The sequence below is a fragment of the Numida meleagris genome, chromosome 5 (assembly GCF_002078875.1).
Source record: "Numida meleagris isolate 19003 breed g44 Domestic line chromosome 5, NumMel1.0, whole genome shotgun sequence".
Lineage (NCBI taxonomy): Eukaryota > Metazoa > Chordata > Aves > Galliformes > Numididae > Numida > Numida meleagris.
The window spans coordinates 2,189,323-2,210,033 of NC_034413.1; the positions used below are offsets into that span (position 1 = coordinate 2,189,323).

At 46.0% G+C, this 20,711-nt stretch overlaps 1 protein-coding gene and 1 long non-coding RNA gene across 2 annotated transcripts; one reads left to right on the top strand and one right to left on the bottom strand.

Annotated features, from left to right (window-relative positions):
- Nucleotides 204-3,445, bottom strand: LOC110400615. Its single transcript, XR_002439961.1, has 3 exons — nt 3,311-3,445; nt 373-515; nt 204-299 (listed from the first exon to the last, which is right to left on the bottom strand). It is a non-coding gene; the product is annotated as an uncharacterized LOC110400615 (long non-coding RNA).
- Nucleotides 3,674-12,814, top strand: CLRN3 (clarin 3). Its single transcript, XM_021400635.1, has 3 exons — nt 3,674-3,915; nt 9,346-9,525; nt 11,395-12,814. Exons 1-3 carry the CDS (start codon nt 3,687-3,689, stop codon nt 11,667-11,669), a joined length of 684 nt encoding a protein of 227 aa, XP_021256310.1. The 5' UTR covers nt 3,674-3,686; the 3' UTR covers nt 11,670-12,814.

Genomic DNA, 20,711 nt, shown 5'->3' on the forward strand with positions numbered 1-20,711 from the left:
TTGTTTTTTTCTTGCAGCAGTGCTGTTAAAAGGATCAGAGCAATAGAAGAACGAAGTCAGAAGGTGGAAGAGCACCGCAATCCACCACGCAGCAGTGCTGGGAGCAGATACACAAAATTTTGTGATGACATCCAAGTTCCCCAAACTGTTGTTGCAATAATTTTGCAGTTCAGCTGAGCTTCAGATGTCCATCTCCAGCTACACTAAAATTCATGATGCTTTACCTGACTCCCTCAGCCAGCCCAAAAGTCATCAGCAGACTCCTCTTTCCATCACCGCTCAGAACGCTGGCTGCAAAGCTACCAGAAAAAAAAAAAATCAATCTCATTCTTAGTATTCTCTATTACACTTCCAGCAAGTTGTTTCAATTACCTTTTATCCAGCTAAGAAGAGGTAGAGATAATTAGCAATGCACAGCCTCCTCCTGCAATGCTGTGCACACGTGGATGATTATTGACCCCCTTTTGGAGCCAAGAGCAGCTCAAGGACTTTGCCTTCTTAGCTCTCTTCTGCGCCTAGACGTGGAAAATGGAAAATAAAGAGGATGTAAAGGCTCTGTGAGATTTGCAAGGGTGCACCACAGCAGTGGGCTCCCAGGCAAACAGCACATACCTGCCAGCCAACCACGATGCTATGCTAACTTACCTCCTAGCATTTTTCTAAGTGACAGATTTTAACTAAGCGTGGGATTTCGTAAACTGCTGGTAACCATTGTTAAATGCTGCGGTTGCAGCAGAGCAGATGATCTGCAATGGTTCACCTTGAATTTTCCCTGGCTGCAGGGCATGGATGAGCACATCACCTGGAAGCTGCTGCACTGTGTCTGCATGGCTGGGTCCTCCTTCCAGAGCATGTGTGCAACACAGGAAGAGAAATCCATGTGAAATGTCATAACCCACCATAGGAAAATGCCTTAGGACCAGCTGAATAGCCCAGTCAGAGGCCATTTATTGGTTAGCAGGGGCACAGGATAGGGCCAGTGTGAATCAGCAACAAGCTGGAACATCCCGTTTGCAAATAAAACTTTCATTTTAGATATATATATATACATACATATTCGTTTGTTTCACAGCAGATCTAGTTGCCTAAAGCAAACTTGTACATAAATATGAGATAAATACATATTCCTCCTTTAAAAATACAAGGCCGTATGTAATTTTTTTTACAAATCTCTCTGCTGTCTGGGTCCCAGTGAATTACTCTGATTTCTTTTTGACTGCTGTGCAAGGACTGCAGCATCACTAGCTGGAGCAGAGCTGGTAAATTACTGATAGAGACACATTTTATCTCAGCTGGAGGAAACCCATCTCTTCTCTTTCCCCTGAAGTGATGAGGTTTGCCATGTCAGACTGAATTTCCACGTGAGTGCCTGATCCGGAGCAAGGCATGGAAACGCTGCCATAGCAGGAGGAAGCTCCCCACATAGAGCTGCAGTTTAATCTTTTGGATTTAGCAGGTGTACCGCTTTGGAAAGTGATGGTTTTGCTCTGGAAAGATTATGAAATGCATAAATGCTTTTCAAAATACAGGAGATACAATGGTTTTTTAGGTAGCTATGGGAAGAAAAGGCACAAGCAATCGTACCCTCAGCAGAGAATGGATTAACTTCAAGGTAACAGGGAAGAAAAAGGCAAATTATGGACCCATTTACATGGTGATTCCCCTGGCCTCAACAATTTGAGCCACAAAAATTTGAGCTAAGTCACTGAAAACTGGGCATAATTGAATAAGATCGCTTGGAAAGGAACTACAAATTATCCCCTGCAGCTCTTCGTCTCTGCTGTTTAGTGTTTTTTAAAGGCACAAATGCTCAGCTCGCTTATACTGGGTTCTCTCAAGTCTGCCAAAGGAGGTCCGCTGAGCAGCTGCTGAAAAAGCGCTCCCTCAGATTCAGTACCATGGCAAATATTAATATTTCAAAGTATAAATTTCTGATGTATTTCACAGAGGGTCAAGTGGCACAGCCGAACCAGGGTAGAAACCCTTATCACCTGTGCTTCTCTTAGTAAAGGGAGGTGCTCTATGGGAGAGGATCACTGACTCCTCCCCAGCAGCATGGAACAAAAGGGAGGAGAAAATGGCTTTACAGACCCATAGTGGTGATCATAAGGAAGTTTCCCTGTCCTTCTGTGGTTAAAATTTAACTGAAGGTCTGGAAGGAAAATGGAAGAGAGGTCTCCCGTTCCTCATTTGTTTAGAAGGGCTGAAACCTTCCCCTGGGTCTCCCGTGCTTAAAGCATGTGCGCACACAAAGTTTGACTATATATGAAGTATAAAGAAGGTACATAAACAAAATGTATACGTTCATAAAAGCAATGACATCAAAAGTATCATTTAAGTCCCGTTTAATATAAAAATATACATGAGACTGTATCGTACAAAGCACCAGCAATACATCTCAGAAATAAAATGCATCGATTTCAAACATGATTTCCTCTGTAACGTTTCTCCTGCTCAATTGCCCAGGGCAGATTTCCTTCAGTATTGCCTCCTTTACACATTCACCAGCCCACTGAAATGAATCTCTCTTTAAGGTGTTTGTTTCCTCCCTGTAGAGCAGTTAGGCAACCAGCAAATAATGCATATTTCATGTCTGAGCTGAACAAGAGCTGAAGGCTGAAAGCCCCATTGGTAAAGTGCAATCAAAGATCATTACACATCTAAAGCAAGTGATGCTTAGAGAAATTGACTGGAACTTAACAGAGCCCAAACAAGCAAAGAAACAAAAAACGAGGAAGAGGGAATAGGTATTGTGCGAAAATATATGGAATTTAATTAAGAATTACAGCTTTTCCTTAGGAAAAAAATAACTTTTTGATACTAGATGGAAAATCTTTAACCCCAGAGTGGCCCAGAGCAATGCAGTCCTGTCACACAGAACATCAAGTATTCAAGAGGCCTCAAAAGAGGAATGCAGCTGTTAAGGAAGCTGGGAGTCTGAAGAGCAAAGGGACACTCATCCATCTTCACTGTAAGAAATCAGAATCTATCACTTGCTTCCGAAGGGGTGTGGGTGTGGAGCTAGCAAAAATTGTTTCCAGGCTAAGTACCAACCTTCCAGGAGGAAACACAGGAATAGAATCATAGAACCGTTAAAGTTGGAAAGGACCTCTCAGATCCCCAAACCCAAACCCAGGCCACCCCCATATCCACAGTGTCACATCCCCCAGTTCTGGAACACCCCCAGGACAGTGACCCCACCACTCCTTGGGCAGCCTGTGCCGATGCAAGAACAACTTTTCCCTGATACCCAAGCTGAACCTCCCCCAGCGCCACTTGAGGCCACGACCTCTCATCCTATCATAGTTACCTGGGAGAAGAGAAATCCAGAAAACGGGGTCAGAGAGCTCTGTTTGGGCTCCAGTAGAGCTCCGGAGCCGGGAGGGCAGCAGTGGGAAGCCCCTCCTTGGGCAGAGCTGCACTAACAGTGAGTCACCGCTGGTGGTGGCAGCTCCCTCCCCGCCTTGTCAGGGGTGTTTGGGTTGCAGCCATGGTAACGCCTCTCCTCCAGACCAAAGTTCGGTTATTTTACGTTTTTATGACTGCTGCTGTCCGCTTAAAGTTTACCAGGATAACATTCAGCTAGCACACGGCACAGGTTCCAGGGAGCAAACGGAGGAACAACCTTACGGCCAAGAGGGCCGAAGGGAAGGAAATCTGAATCTGTGGAAAATCCGCCAGCCAAAATGCCAACCAGGCAGAAAACGCTGATGTATGGAGGTGCTTTTTTGACCAGCGTTGCGTCCTTTGTCATCATTTGTGTCGTTCTGGGAACGCAGGAGTGGATGGACAGCGATGTCAGCTTCCCTGGAGGGAACTCCACCACCACCGTCAGCCTCACGTACGGGCTCTTTCAAGGGACCTGTGCTCAGGCCATCGACGCCGGGCTGCAGTTCTCGGAAAACAGTTTCCAAGGTAAGGAGCAGCGCGGGGTGGTGGGTGCCAGACCAGGTGGCACCAGGGGTGCAGGAACAGCCCTTCTCCCTTCATCTACAGCTGTAAGACCTTCAGTGAGAACCTCAGAAGAGGTTCAGGGTGGGTATTAGGAAAAACTTCTTCTCCAAAAGAGTGGCAATGCACTGACACGGGCTGCCCAGGGAGGGAGGGAGTCCCCGACTGTGGAGGGGTTCCAGAACCTCAGGGATGTGGCACTGAGGGACATGGGCAGTGGGCACGGTGGGGGTGGGCTATGGGATCCGAGAGGTCTTTCCAACCCTGATGACCCCATGGTTCCATTTAGGGACATGGTCAGTGCGCGTGGTGCGGGCGGGGTTGGACTTGGTGATCTTAGAGGCCTTTTCCAACCTTAATGATTCCTTAAAATATCTACAAACCATCCCGGGGATTGAAGTGGTATAAAATAAGACCTGAGAAAAGCAGACAAATGCTGAAGCATTGCTGCCAGTGGCAACATCTGATGATCTGTGGCCTTAGCCTACGCCTCCAAAGGAGGAAACAATACAGGATTGGAATTTGTGTCGAACAGATTTTAATTTTCAGAAGCTTTCAGCGACAAACAGAAAAGCAACACTCTATTAGCATTTCATTAAAGGCGTACGAAACTAATTTGGCTTCCTTTAAATTTCATTATGTTAAATTAATTGTTTGATTTAAAACATTTTGCCTGCCTGTGATCAAATTAGCATCATTTTTATAGAGAAAGGTTCCGAGATTGCTGAAGGGAGAAGAGCAAAACACGTAAAGCTAATTTGGACAGAGATGGTGTTTATATATCCATCAAGCCTACATTTTAAGGAAAATACTCATTTTATTTCTTCTTTCAAGAGAACCCCATCCCATTTCTAAGTGATATTATTAAACTGAAGCATGCCATATTTTCAAAACTTATGGTTGCTCATTTCTTTTTAATACTAGTCCATGAAGTATGCATTACTACGTAGCTCATCATCTTTTTAAGGCCCCCACCAAAGGCACAGGTGACCACACCTTTACCAGGTGGCTATTTGTCTCTGAGATTTTGAATCGAGGTTCTATTCTTAAATAGCACTTCAGCAAAAAGCCATAGGCTGTTTATATGTTGTTGTTATGTAGCCCAGCTTTTTTTTGTGTGTGCATTTGTGTTTTCAGTATTTATCGTCAATGGTAAATTTATGACCAGAAGGAGGAAAATAATAAAAATGGTTAATTAGTCACAAAGACAACAATTGAGAAACAAGGGAAGGGAGATGCTACATGGGAATAAAATAAAGGTAAAAAAAGAATAGGGGAAAAAAGAATAGGGCTTACCTAGCAAACCTTGGAGAAAGTTATTATACAAGCATGAAAAATCCTAGTATGAGAAAGAAAACATGAGAAAAAGCAGAACAGCAACAAGAAGTGATGCATACCAAATGCAACCACAGGCTCCGTGCTGATTTCACGCAGCTCAGCAGAACTAACTCTGTGCACAAGGAGCTGTACCAGCATTAACAGAAGCGTTCACAAAAGCCCAAGTTAGCTGAGCCTGGACACTGCTGCAAAGTACGAGGATTTTCACTCATTTCCTGGGTTCGAAGCTGCAACATTCACATGAGCACGTGTGAAAGAGTAGAAAAGGTGGTCAGAAGAAACACAGCTGACTTTTGGAAGGGTAGGTCAAATCGTTTTGAAACCTGAAGAAGGCTTTCTTGATTTTGGGAGGCTGTGGGATGTCCCAGCACCACGAGCAGACAAACCCTCCCAGGCAGAGCACAGCTGATCAAAACCTCCAGATGGTTCCCAGCTCTTTCCCACCTGAATTTAGTATGAAAATTACACCTGTGCACAGAGGCACCCAAATTGCCAGTGTGACAGAGCTAGAACATGGACGCCAGTTCACATTGCAGTGATTATATTGTAATGAAAAAGCTGAGTGCAGCAGCATTCCTAGCAAAGCATATAGCAAATGCTGAGGTCATTGCCCAACAAATATCAAATCACAAGTCATTCAGGCCAGTTTATTTACTGTCAGATAAGAACGATAGAAGTAATTTTAGAAAAACAAATATGCATTTACAAAAATAGTTCGTATACGATTATACCTGCCCATGCCAGGTGGCTCAGGTGCTATGCCTTGCTACATGCAGGCAGGCTCTTTCTGATTTTAGTAGGGTGCTGTGTGAAAGCACGGCTGTGTCCACAGAGAGCTGGGCAGGGCCAGCAGAGGAGTTTGGGGTGTGCCTTGCCTTTACCTACATGGCAATGAATGCAACCAAACCCAAGGGCCTGGGCACTGACAAGCATCCCTAAAGCATTTCAGTTCTTTGCATGGTCCACATATGTTTAGTCGTCAGTGTTGTTTTTCTTCCTTCTTCAGATTTATATTTTTGTGCTCATCATTTAGGAAATGTCATCGCAGTTCTCACATGTACACCATTTATAGATGAATAAATCAAGCGAGCTTCAGGAGCCGCTCGTTGTTTTCAACAGCTGCTGAGAAGATGCTTCCTGAGTAGACTAAATATGGATGTGCCCGCATCCCTCACTAGTTAAGTCAGGCACATCTCCAAGATGAAATGCACTCATTTAAAATTAATTCTTAGGTTCTAAACTAGACATGATTGTCGTGTTTTGTGTTAAGTAGGATTCCGTGCGTTCTTAAAGCAGGAGAAATACTTCGCAGAACCGCAGACATACTAATTCTAAATTGAAATAGGTTGTCCTAAGACAGGCAGGTGTCTCTCCTTTGACCTCACCCTTCAGTAAATGATCTGTTGGTAAAACGAGGCGGTGTGTTCTCTGCTCGCATGTCTCAGGCAGCAGAAAGCAGAGGTACAAGCGCCCGTGTGCAGGACCACGGGACCTGTCACCTAGCAAGCGTGCTCTGATGGGGCTGCTAGGCAGCCTGCTGGTTTCCCAAACAGCACTCTCGTATTTGAGCGTAAGAAACGGAGGATGAAAGTCATGGAATAAATAATGAAGAGTAAATGAAAGAGGGTAAGTTGGGGATCTAATGTATTTCTTAGCAACAGCCCAGGGTGACTTCAGTTGAAGGCCATACAAAAAGTAGATTATCAGCCTTTACAAAGACAGTACTGTTATTTTGGATACCACACCATCAAAAGGAATTTCCAAGCCTAAAGATGAAAGACAAACAAAGCAATATGGATTCTACAAGCACACAGTGCATGATGGATAAGCTTAACAGAGCAACGAAATATGGGCTGCTCCAGAGGCTCTGGGGATGCTCAGAATCTGGCCAAACACATTCATTCTTCAGTAACTTCAGTCCTCAGAGCCTCCATCAGCTGCATTACAAATTTGCTTCAGAAAGGAACCACCTTTTCACGCAACAGTGACCATTTACAGCTGCGCTCGTTTCCAAGTCAAACCCACAGAGCGCTGAGCAAGGTGCAGAGGCACGCCCATTGCCCGGCAATCAGCAACGAGCAGCACACCAGGAAGTCTCAGAAGTTCACTGTAGCACAGAGGAATTTATTCTTTTTCTACCTTTTAAAGTACAGAACCAATGCTTGAAAACTGCTGGCACTTGGATATTCAGCCAAGTTCCCACAAGCTTCCAGGTCTTTGGTGGGACCCTGTGCAAAGTGGAACGTTAGGCTGAAGTCTTCTACACAGCCTGTCTTGTTTGGAAACATGTTTGCCGCCCTGAAAGCTGCATTTTATTTCAAACTTTTTGCAGCTCTGTGCTGCTGCAGGCATGCTTGCAACAGGTGGAGTCTGGCAGAATTACACCCCCTGAATGACGGCTTGCTGTCAGGACAGAGGAGCGCAATGAGGGGGTGCAGCCGTCAGCTCTGGAGATGTTCCCAGGGATAAAATTAAGGGAGGCTGCCAGGGGGAAATCACACACAGCTGTCTGCTTCAGGCCCAGGCGTGTTTCTTGTGGTAGGCAACAGCCAGCAGTAAGGCTGCACCAGTACAGCTGGGCTGCGCTCACCTCCATTTCCTTGAGTGATGCCTCCTGAATGCCTGTCTTTCCTTTTTTTTCTAGCAGGATTGCTTACATTTGCATCTGATTTCCATAACACATCCTTACCTGCCATTTCTTCGAACCGAAATTAACTTCTGCTAAGAATAAAACATTAAACGAGATGAAAGCCCTCCTTTTAATTTATTTCCGGCAGCTCTTCTTTTTGCTCGGAATGTTTATTTTCTTTTTATGGCTGTTTATTACGGTTTTGTTCTTTTTACTGCTATGATTTCCCCAATCTACGTGCTAGCTGAACACTGCAGGAAGGGCTTTGCATGAAAAGCAGCACAGAGGGGAAGTTTCCCTGCAGATGGCCGTCTATCACAACGCCTCTTTGAGCAGAGCATGACAACGCTGATGTCAGATCTGTTATAGGTTGAGGCAGCCACAGGAACATTACAGTTGCCTTCTCAAGCTTTAAATTGAAAGGAGGATAATGCATCTCAATGTAGCTATATTGCAATTACACTTTGAGTATGCTGCATCCATATTTATATCTCATTATCAGCAAGGTATCAAATAATTTGAAGGATGTAGGTGAAAACAATAAAACTGATTACAGTCCCGAAAAGATTGACTGCATGTGCCAAGTACATTTGGCCAGCCGTGCACACAGCTACAGAAACAGCAACAACCTGCACACGTGGGCTGCAGCAAGCTGGAGCGTGGGGCAGAGGTGCTAACCGTGAGCTTTGTCACCTGAAGTTTGTGGGTTTACAGAGCCTGGGATGCACTCATCCTCCTGGAAAACAAAAAGAAGGAGCTGCTCCTTTCTTTTAAAGAGGACAGAAGACACTTTCCTCAGCCCTAATTCTTCCTGCGGGGTGGGGCAAGAGTTAGGTGTAACAAGGGGTACAAGCACCAGCTCAATGCCCAGCCCTGCCTCATCCATCCATGCATGGCTGTGCTTGGACACTTTTGTCCTACAAAAACACACCTGGGCTAACTTGGACTTGGAGCTGTTTCCCTGGTCAGCTTTATTCCACACAAGAGGACTGCTGCTGCATTAAAAGGAAATAATCTGCAGTGGCAACCAAGTTTTAAGTCACCAGGCTTAAAACGTCTGTAAAGCCACCAGGGATGGGATGATGGGCAGGAGCAGCGAGCTCCCTGGGCAGGCTTAGCATGGAATTTCTGTCTGGCCTTGTCGAGATGAAACATTCCCAGAAACATTAAGGAAGAGAAGCTTGCTACCTAACCCACAGGTTTGTGGGCCAGTAGGATTAGCAGGCATGCGCTTATTTCAGACTAAGATACCTCCATCCCCTTGCAGATTTGAGCTCACGTGCTGCAGCCAAACCTACTGCTCCTGCTACATCTCTACAGCTCAGCCAAATCTCTGGATGTTAGCTTTTAATTACAATTAGCTAGGTGTCAGTAACCCTTGGTTTGCTGGGCACATTTAAACACCCTGGGCACCTCCTCTCTTTCAGTTGCAGAAAGACTGAAAAGCAACGGAACAAAAAGTATCAACACAGCGATCATCGTGCTTCTGATTCTCAGCATGCTGAGCTCCCTCCTGAGCTCCGGCTTTACGTGCACCAACACTGTGAGCAACCCCTACCAGACATTCCTGGGACCCACTGGAGTCTACACCTGGAACACCATAGGTGGTGAGTAACGTGTCCACGCTGACTACTTTGTGCCCACCATATAGGTAACACTATATTCTCATTAAGAAACATATATATTTATAAAATGAAACAATTGAAAATGTGTTCATAGAATGGTTTGAGTTGGAAGGGACCTTTAAAGGCCGTCGGATCCAACCCCCCTGCAATGAGCAGGGACACCCACAGCTCCATCAGGTGCTCAGAGCCCCGTCCAGCCTGACCTTGGGTGTCTGCAGGGATGGGGCACCACCACCTCTCTGAGGAACCCATGCCAGCTCTTCAGCTGGCTTTATTTTTTAACCATATCCACTAGGATATCTGAAAATCAGCTTAACTACTGGTAAAGCAGCAGCATCAGTCTGTAGGAGGCTGGACTTGCTGGCAGCGAAGTGGAAGAGCCCCAACAGGTGCAGCATCACTTCGTGCATGACACACACCAAGGAGAACAGAGTAAGCTAACAAATGCAGAATTAAAGCAGAACTGAGAAGTGACCCTGCTGGATGTGACTACGTTGCAATTTGTAACCCCTTAAAGAGTGCCACTGTTTCATGGTATTTATAGCATAATGGTTCCTGGGTTACCTGCCTAACAAAATAGGCCTCTGAGGTCTCATCAATAGGATGGACCGTAGCTTTGTTTCTGAAACATATGTTGAACCAAATACATCTAAAACAGCACTAACATCAAAGTGAAGGTGGACAGAAAGGCTGAGTCATGGTAAAATGCATTTCCTTCTCTAAAAAACACTTGCGGAGATCAAAATAAGATTCAACATTCCCTAAGCAGAAAAAAACGGTGGAGACGCTGAGTTTCAGAGCCATGAACTCTGCCCAGCAGCTCCCAGGGGTCCAGCCCCCATTCCCTCACAGCTGGCTCCTAACACCCCCCACTGCAGTTGCAATCTGTAAGCCTTGACCTGAAATGGAAGAACCACGGGATTGCCAAACTAAACATTAGTGAGAAAGTAAGCCCACACGTTGGCTGAGAATTTAGGTTACTTTTTACAGCCCTCTAAGAGCTATGACCTGGAAGTTTATTTTGCCACAGGCATATTTTCATGAAAAATCACGCATCATTTGATGTGTGTCTTGAAGGCTCTTAATCTTTGCACCAGATGGTCTGAAATCCCAGTGTCCTCCCTGCTAAATCCTGACCCAGTGTCAGCGGGAGCACTGGTAACAAGGTCTACCTGGAGGGAAGGGCAGGAGTACTTTCAGCAGTGTACATTTGTTATACTGTGATACATAATAAAAGCAGTATTTGGTTAAATGTCAAAGTGACAGAACTCCACATACATTAAGGAGGCTGTGGGAAATAGATGCAGATCCAATAAGAGATCTCCTTTTGGCTCATCACAGAGTCATTGAAAAGTTTGGGTAGGAAAGAACCTCAGGCCTCTAAGCCCAAGCTCTCGCTTGAAGCTCTGCCAACACTGAACCCACAGCAGGTTGCTCAGAGTCTCATCCACTTATTGTGCCACGTATCCCATGAACTTGGGGCCATATCAAGTAGGCAACCTGCAAGTCACTCAATAAGTGATTATACTATATGCATCAGCACTAAATTCAGTGAAAAAAAATGACATTAAATGACCTTAGCTAAGGATAGCCAGTGTGAATCCATTAATCTTAGCAGAAGATAGTCACCAATAGCATTGGGTAGATGTTTTGACATCAGGTGGTACAGAAGTTCTTTAAACATCCTCAGGTTTTAATAACAGAAAATACTAGATTCATATTTGTTCTAGAACAGGCATTCGTACTCACTTCAGCAATATTTCTAAGTAGGAAAAAATAGAGCAACTCAATACAAGTATTTCTAACAGAATACTACAGATCCACCTCTAACACTGTGTTTTTATTTTCTAGGAATCCTCACGGTTTTGGTCATGATACTTTTTGCCGTGAACGTAGAACGCAACGACATGTCTGTGGAGTTGGCCATCAAATGTATTTCTCCGTCACTGTCACCTACCAGATCTGAACACAGGTATGAGTACTCCTATTGGATCCTGCTGCTTAGCATCGTTTTCAACATTGTTACTGTTATCATCATCTATTTCTATGACCATGCAAGATATTCCAAGAAGAAAGAGCAGGAAAGGCCAATTGAAAATGCATCGAAAGACGTCATTCTGTTTTAAGGATATCACTGGAAAGAGGGTCTAAAACAAAATGACTTTTTAATATGGACAATCATGGCCGATCTTTTGTGCTTAGATTGAAGTTATGTGTACAGCTCAATGAACAAAATATCCTGTTGCTTCTTCAAAGCAGATTGATTTTACTTTTACGATGAAAGATGGTAGGATAACATCTAGAAGCTTCCATTGGGAACGTGCTGCCTGAGCGCCTCTGAGCAGAAGCGCCCAGCACCAGCACCAGCACCTGCCTGCAGGATGGACTTCAGCCACTGCAGGGCTGCTTGTAGCCAGAGGGATCAGCACAAATTCTCCCCTAAAAGGGAAGGGGCACGAAGAGCCACCAGCCCCACAAGCCCAAGGGGCTGTTACAGCCATGGTTCAGGCTTGGAGAGCCATAGCACAAAGGACTTGGGGTCAACTCACTCCTCCATACCCCACTGATGCCCTTCTGAGTGCCCCACGGAGCTCCCACCTCCTGGACCTGCTGGACCACAGGGCAGAGCTGCCTTGGCTGTCCTGGGTGTGCATTACTGTGAAAGCATCGCTGCCTGTTGAGTGCGGATGATGGGAAGATTGAAGGCCTTGCATCCATCATTGAATGCAGTCTGGGATCTAAAGGCCAGGACAGTACCAATGCCAGGAGTGCTAGAGATAAGAAGTGGTCACAACAGTGCCAGTGCTTCATTCCATCCTGCAATGTTACTGTTCTACATCCCTGCCTAGCTAGCCCTCCTGCACTGATCCATGTCCAGCTCACATGCATGGCTGGGAAGGCTCAGCGCTGCAGCAGCAAAGCAACAGCCAATGCAAGGCAGCAGAGCAGCTCCACATCTACCTTTTTAATTTGTAGATACTGTCCCTGTGCAGGGACACAGGGAGCACGGTGCTCTGCAGAATGCTCTCTGTGCACACACTCCCGGAGATGAGCACCGTGCAGAGCAGCCAGCGCCTTCTGCTCCTTTGCTCCTACCTCTGCAGCTACAAGAGCAAGGTTTTATTCCATGATTTTCCTTTGCAATAGGACCGTCACAGCCATACTTTGACATCTGCCCTATGATGCAAGAGATGCTCACAGATGGAAGGAAGGCATCTCTAGGAGATGCGATGCAAGAGGTGACTTCTCACTATTTATGTCAAAAAATAAAGCTTCAGGATTAAAGTACCCTATGTTTTCGCAGCTTTGCTCTTTCAAAGCAACCGAAGAGGAGGGTTTTCAGCATTTATCCAAAAGCATCATGAGGGCACAGCAGGGGAAACATAAAGCAGGGTTTGCAGGACTTGGGGAGTGGGATAGGTCAGTGCCATGAGAGCCGTTATCTGCTCTCTCTGACAAGAACCATGCCTAGAACTGCCTTCCCTGCCGTAAACATTTCAGCTAAAGCATCAGATGTTTCGCACCCACGAGCTAGGTTGGCAGCAAGTCAAGCATTTGCCAGTTTTGCTTTGGCTGCAAAAATTTTTCACACGGTTTCGGCGCGCATCTGTCAGCATTGCGCCGCGCCAGCACCCATCAGGCAGCGCAGTTCCGCTGCCGTCAGGCACTTGCTGGGAGAGCGATGAAGTCGGCGGAAGAGGGCAATGTCAGAGGTGGCTCCTGCTGGGAAAAGGAGAGGCTTGGAACCACGTCGGGGCTCCCGTTGTGTGGAGGTGCTGCCTGCAGGGTGCTGGGGCGTGAGAAGGAGCGCTCCCGTCTGCAAGGAGCCAGGAGGTTCAGGTATCTGTTTCCTGAAGAAAAGCTTAATAAGAGGAGGTGGTGCGAGGGCTGACGCTGCACGGCTGCAGAGGAAGGAAAAAGAGAATGCAACACAAACCGACCTTGTGTTTTGCTTTTAGGATATAAAAAAAAGGAATGGGTCTGGCTCTTGCCAGCCAGCCAGGATTGAAATGAATGGAGCTGTTCAGTATATTCCTCCTCTTTATGAGAGCAGATTCTGGCAGTTACCCTTAGGTAAAGAAGCAGAGGGCATGCACTGTCGGCTTGATGCACTCCTGAAAGAGAAACCAAGCTCCCACCTTATCTAAACGGGGTAGCTTTACCCATTCATCACTTGCCAGCGGTGGAGGTGCAGTGCTTTCAGCCAGAAGCAGCATCTGTCCAGGCCCAGGGAAGGAGTGGGGCGAATCCTGGCCCTGCAACCAGGGTTATTTGGTAGCAAGTGATCATCTCAGCAGCTCTGTTTCCTACTTCTCCCAAAGCTCTTTTAGTCTCATGCTTCACTCAAAAAGTTTCACCCTACAGAGAAGTTCTGCTGCAGAACTGCCAGAAAGCAGCAGCTTTTTCCTTGGAAAACACAGAAGATCCTCAACACGCAGTAAATTACCAGTGACCTTAACAATTAGAAGCAGCAGAAAACAGTTAATAGCACACAGAGCAACGCCTGGTGCTGGCACCTCTGCATGGCAGCATGACAGGAGCCCTGAGCTGCAGGAAGCAGAGCACAGCACCGCCGTTCAGCGCTGCAATCAGCCACAGCACCATCGATAAAACCAACTCCTGTCCCCCGGGAGCAGTTCTGCTAAAGAGCCATCCAGCTCATGCTATTTAAAACCTCTGCGCGTGGGGGAACCGCCTGAATTAACGATGGCCATTCTAAATCAAGAGCCGTACCGCCAATGCAGTAATGATTTTTATTACGGAAGTGTCAGAATTAAAAATCCATACCACCCTTCTGGCCATAAGGAGCAGAGCCCCAAACCCCAAGGTGGCAGCGTGCCCCCAGGACATCAGCTCTGGTCGCACTGATGAGGGACAAGTGCATGACCACAGCTTGTTCTACAGGTGTCTCCTCTGCAAATGAGATCCGTGAAATCTATTTGAATATAAAGGCAGCTCGAGGAATTTTTGCATGAAAACGTGCAGGACAGCTTGAGAGTGTGCCCTCGCAGGCACACAGGCCACGTGTGGGCCCCAGCTGCAGCCAGCACCAGTTGGGGTGGAGGGCATCTGCAGGGGAGCACTGCTGCAGGGAACCCCAAGCAGAGAAATGACCACTGGGAGAGTACTGCAAGCACACAACTCTTTCATCTGGTCCAAATTTAAGTGCCCTTCTTCTGGATGTTCTTGAACAAAAGTGGCTCAGAACTCACTTTTTTCTAGGGGGCAGGATCTGTGTGGTGGTGACAGACACTCCTATGAGTAATGCTGATGCTCCTCAGGGAATGGAGCTATGGGCAGCACTGCTGAAGAGCATGCTGTGATGGCAGCAGCCGAACCATGCCAAAGCAGGGCTTGCATATAACACACAGAACCCTTCCACATTTTTGCTTTCAGAGGAAACGTCACCCCTCTGGACTCCTAAAATTTGTGTGAACTGATATATGAGCTGTTTACACTCAATTGAACTCCCAGTTGTCCCCAGATTTGGTATTATTAGCGTATCAGTCACTGACTTTTGGGGGGTGACCCATCATCTGCAGCACTGCTCATTCCTGCCCACAGACACACACCTCACACACCAGCAGTGATACGTTCCCATGAAGCCTGTGTCTAACACCCACCAAGACAAAGTGCTACGCAGCCCAACTCAGCTAACACACAGTTCTCCTTTTGGAGACTAGCACCACAGAACCTAGAGAGGGTGCACAACAGCCCACCAAAACGCAGGCTTGTCTATTCCACCTTTCATTCAAAATCCCCAGGTAAACCAGGAGTGACTATTGCCCCAGACCCCGGGCAGACTTTTGCAGGGGGCTGCTCCCAGACCCTTCCCCCGCTGTGCTCCTCGGAAGCCATAAGAGGGCAGCAGTCCCCTTCCCAGCCTCAAATCCTGCCTTTTTTTTCCCCTCCTCTCCAGATGAAGATAGACAATCTTCTCATAGCATCATCCTTACGTATACATGTATTTCACCTACTCGGCTGAGGCACAGATAACAACAGAAAAGCGTTACCCAAACAACACATTGACACTAGGTGCTCTGCTGAGCCCTCCCCACATCTGTGGATGTGCTGGAAATGAGCACAGCAGCGTGTGGACTAAAGGCTTGCTTGTACAGGACCGACGGAAAAGGCTGAAACAGAAAATACAATTTTATACAGCCCCAGTCTTCAGAGTAAGAGTAAAAGCGGAGTTTAGCAGAGATTGCCAAGAGAACGTTCATTTCTTTCTTGACAGCATCCCAAATTAGAGCAAAACATCATTGCTCAAAACCGTTTTCCAGATGTTTGTCATTATCTCACAGATATAGGAAAGAGAAGGCATCCGTGACCATGGGTGGGATGGTTTCTCCCATTTCTCACCTTCACCCTAAGATAGCGACAAGGCCACTCGTCTGCATTTCCCAATACTGAAATATTGATTAGCCAACCTGCGTATATATACTTTTCATGTCACACACAAGTTTCTTGCATTAAATAATTAAAGGAACAATTTGCCCTAGAACGCATTTGAGGAAACTTTTCAACACTGCTTTAATATCCTTTAAAAATGTGATTTAACTATTACATGTGACTCCTATTTTCCCTATTAAAAAAAATAATAATGAAATTCCTGGGATGCCCACGCTCCCCCAGGTGCTCTCTGAGGGTTTGCAGCTCAGTATTTCTGCAGCAAACATCACGCACTGTCCTTTCTCCTTTCCTGGTGATGGAGATCCTGCTGTTGTGACCAAGTTAACTCTGAACATTATTTGGACCGTTTATTTTCAGATCCATTTTTACACGTTCCAACAGCACATCCCAGTGCTCTGTCTGATGGGACCCTTTGGGCAGAGAAGTTTGCTATTCAGTGTAGGGAAACCAGTGATGGGATATGGCAGGATAGGGCAACACATCAACGCACTGGTGCTCTGTCTACAGCCTCCAGGTAACAGTCAATGCTCATAAAGCCCTCAAAGATGGATGATACCCTAATTACAAGAACTTCTAAAGAATATCACTAGATATAATGAAAATACGGCTCGATTTCCTAACGACTTTGGGGCTCGGTGTACACATTGCCACCTTCTGCCCACAATCCAGGTAGGTGCAGAGCTTCTGCCCTTCCTACCAAGTGTGAAGACTCCATTTATGAAGTGCCATGACGAAGGAACAAAGCATTGACGCTGTCTCCCATAAATCCCCATAGGTAAGTGTGGGAAGGGTGGGACAGACGAGCGGGCAGCGATGGGGATGGAGACCTGGCTGCCTGGCAGAGCTCCAACTCCAGCATCGCTGGAGCTCGATGAACCGCACCTTCTGGAGCCACAAACCGCCTTTTCGAGCCTTTTCTCAAACCTTAACGCAACTTTGATTCTTTCTGACTTTTGATTCTTTTCTTTCTGTTAAAGCCCAGCGCCTGAGGTCTTCCCCAGCGGGTGAACTGCTGTGCCTGTGCCGGGAAAAGCAGTTCTGCCGATTTTATGCGAGCAGTTGGAAATAGGAAAGAATAGGAACTTTCATTGACTCCAGGGAGCTTTGGATCAAGCAGCGAACCAATTAACATGACAATAACGTGGAAACTCTCCGTGTTTACCCTGCAAGCTGAAGCTGGTGGGGATCAAAATATCCTCACTAATCTCTTCCTCCCTCCCGCGCCCGCCTTTAAAGAGAGAACACAGATTAGAGACTCCAGAGCAGTTTTTGCTTCAGCCACTAAATTCTCCAAAGCACTTGCGCATGTTCTGAAGTGGGGGAAAAAAAAGCAACTGAGCTAATTCCTACCTTAAAGTCATCTAAACTCTAAGTGTTAGGCACCTCTGCATAGATATCATGTCAAGCTATTATTGCAGCACTGATACCATACTAAACAAGAAAAAGAACAAGAGCTTGTGCACAGCAAACAATGTCAACTGTATTGCTGTCTTCCTTAGAATATCCTGTAAGCAAATTTATGAGCATTGCAATTCAACCGTGATCAAGATCGTCAGTAATATTTTGCTACTATTATCAGGACTAGCTCACTGTTACATCACAAAGACTTTAGCAGTAGCCAAAAAGAGTTGTTTGATCAGAAGATCATGGTATGAGCATACTCAGCTCACAAAGAGCAGCTATGTCTTTGGGCACTCGTTTAAACCCTGCCTGCCCCTCAGCCGAGCAGAAGGCATTCTGTAGGTTATGGGCTACATCCAATGATGTGACCAACCAGCAAGGGGCAGCAAAACAGAAACCACGCTAGGCATGCACAGGGATAAAAGTGCTGCTCAGCAACATCAGCCAAGGCAGAGCAGCCTGGCAAAACACACCTCTCAAGTAACACTCTAATTGATAAACGTTGCTCAGGCCATAAATTACCATTTTCCTGGCATGACACCTCACCTGCAGCATAGCTGTAGAGGCTGATGAGAAAAAAAACTGACAATTCATATTCATCCATCTTCATTTGTCTTTTGTGAGTGGTGGAAGACCATTAGGGGCCCCATTGTGGAGCACCAGCCTTTAGTACCTGATACCATCTTGGAGGTGACTCCCCTCCATCCTTCCCCTCGCTCCACTGCCCCCACTCCTGGCACTGTGTTCCTGTGACCCAAGTTCCTTCAAAATAAGGTGCTTTTATTCCTCCAGACATATGTATTTCATGGAAGAAGAGAGAAATAACAACACAAAGGGACATCATCCAAAACAAAGCCTAAATGGACACATCTGTTAAGTTCTAAATGCAGTTTGCAGCCTCTCGTTACTGATATCGCAAAGGTCCCTGCAGATCAAAATCATTGCATGGTATATTGGATTTTAATAGCGCCTCTACCTTTAATATGAGACAATGAGTGAAATATGCCCACGGAAATCAAAGGGTCCTACAAGCAGGTGTGAATTCAAATTACTTTGCTGCAGCCGGAGGGTGAATATTTCTAATCTGGAAATCATTTCTAGTATTGAAACCAAAGAAAAGGAGTTGCTCCTGGTTAGGTCTGGGAAGATTATGTACTATGGAAACCATGTTGAGAGTACTTTTAGGTAGGGCAGCTGGCATCCTCCTCATCCTCCTCTTCCCATGCTGTCGGGTGCTTTGCTGATCAATGGCAGGGAATTTGCCTGAAGGGCTACTACTGCCCCAAATCCTTTTTAGAGGTGGATATTGAAGCCAGTGCATTCCTTCATAGAAATGGCAGGCCAGCCTCAGTTTGAAAGCCTAACAAATGAAAGGGCTTCATTTGTCAGTGTCAGGATGGGGCAGTGATCTCTTCTCTGGGAGTGGTAAAAGCCCCACAGCAGCTCATGGTGCCTGGCAGAGAGGGGATCACACAGGAAAAGACTGTTAAAACAAGACCCAGTTCCAAGAAGTCATTGACTTCAGGCAGGATACGGCACAGACACTACGAACAATATGTCATAGGAAGCGTTTAGGAACATTATCACCAGGCTGATGAACTAATAAATGCTGTGCAACTCCCTCAGTTTTCTTTTTTCTTTTAATTATTATTATTTAAGTTGGATTTTCCTGGAATTCCAACCTTATATACCTCACAGTATTTTTATTGGGCTGTTCACAACGCTTCCTGTGTCACTTCCCACACATCTAGCACTTCTGCAAATCTACCAACCTCTACCAACTAAATTTTCTACAGACAGGCTAAAAAAACCCAGGCTAAAAACAGCCCAAAAAATACTACAAAGTTCACCACTGGGCATACACTTCAGGTAGATGATAAAGAGCTCCAAAAATGGGGTGCAAAGCATTGTTCTTCTCTGCCTACAGGAGTCTGATGAACGCAAGAAACATGATGTGAAACAAAGAATAAAGAGATCACAAAGGTCACCAAGGTCTGGAGAAGAGGTGAAGGAGCACAGGAAATTATAGAAGGGAGCAAAAGCACGGAGGAATGCCAGAAGGTCAAGACTTGAGGATCCCTGCCCAGCAGAGCTCTGCTTGCAAAGGATGGGTGAAGTATTTTAACTATGCACTGCCAGAGGCTGTAACAAGGATTTGAAGTTTCATTAACCTGTAGCCTCTACTTTTCTTTCTTGCTACACTCTCCAGTGCTCCCCAGCCTGCTCTAAAAGGAAGGCACCTGCAATGCAATTACGATCGGATGGAAAGCCAAAGCTTCTCCACAAGGACCACAAAGCCGCGTTTCATGTCAATGGTTGTGCTCTGCTGTTGCCTCAGGTATCATGAGGAGGAACATCTGCAATCCACCCATGGAAGGCGGCTCCTGTGAGTGGCCGTGCACACTCAGCAGCTGCAGCCAGCACTTTCTCCTCGCAAAGGCCCATGTGGTGTTCATATGGAGAACAGCTTAGTTTTTTCCATTGCCCCAGTGTATGACCTCCTTTCATGAAACTCTCCATCATACTTCAGCTTTTGAGCTCGGTGGGAGGTGTGCTTCCTTGGTCCCAGCTGAGCATCTCCGTGCTAGCCACTGAGGGTAGGGACAGATTTTGCTTTTTTCCATTTCTGCTCATGACTCAGTCCCTTCAGTTTGTCCAATCCCTGCAGGTGTAGGAGGAATCCACCCACTTTGGTGAAGAGGATGATAGTAGAAACTCAGTCTTTAAGACAGGTTCAGTGATTCTGGTGTCTCAGTTTCTGGTATGAGAGCCAGAATGAGGGTGGTCCTGTGTGGAGCCAGGAGTTGGACTCGATGATCCTTGTGGGTCCCTTCCAACTCAGGATATTCTGTGACCATGGTTTGGTTTATGACCTAGGTCTAGACTTGATCTTTGCCTAAGACCTTTCTATTGAAGGAACTCGGTAGTTGCTTGCTCTTGGATGACTCTTGATTGGCTAAAGAGTTTTCTTGGATTTCAGTTATCCAGCCAGTTGTATTATTCAACTTCTTTCAAAAAATGTACAGACTCTGCACTATAAATCAACTTGTTTGAATGCACAGCGTCAGTGTCTGCCATGGACTTCTGAGCAGTCACTGGGAGAAACAGGCAAACCAGACCTCAAACCCTAAACTAGAACCGTGTTGAAGAACAAAGCCCAGCATCTCAACTACAGAGTTCAGGTCATCTAATGTGCTTCATTATTCTTATTACCATCAAGAGTTTGAAACAGCCTTCAATTGAAAAGGAGGTGAGATGGATATACACAGTAGTAAACATCCATGTGTAAGTAGTTTGCATTATCTGTCATTCAGCTCTAGGCTTGGACCTTTGTTTATGCAGTTAACACACCA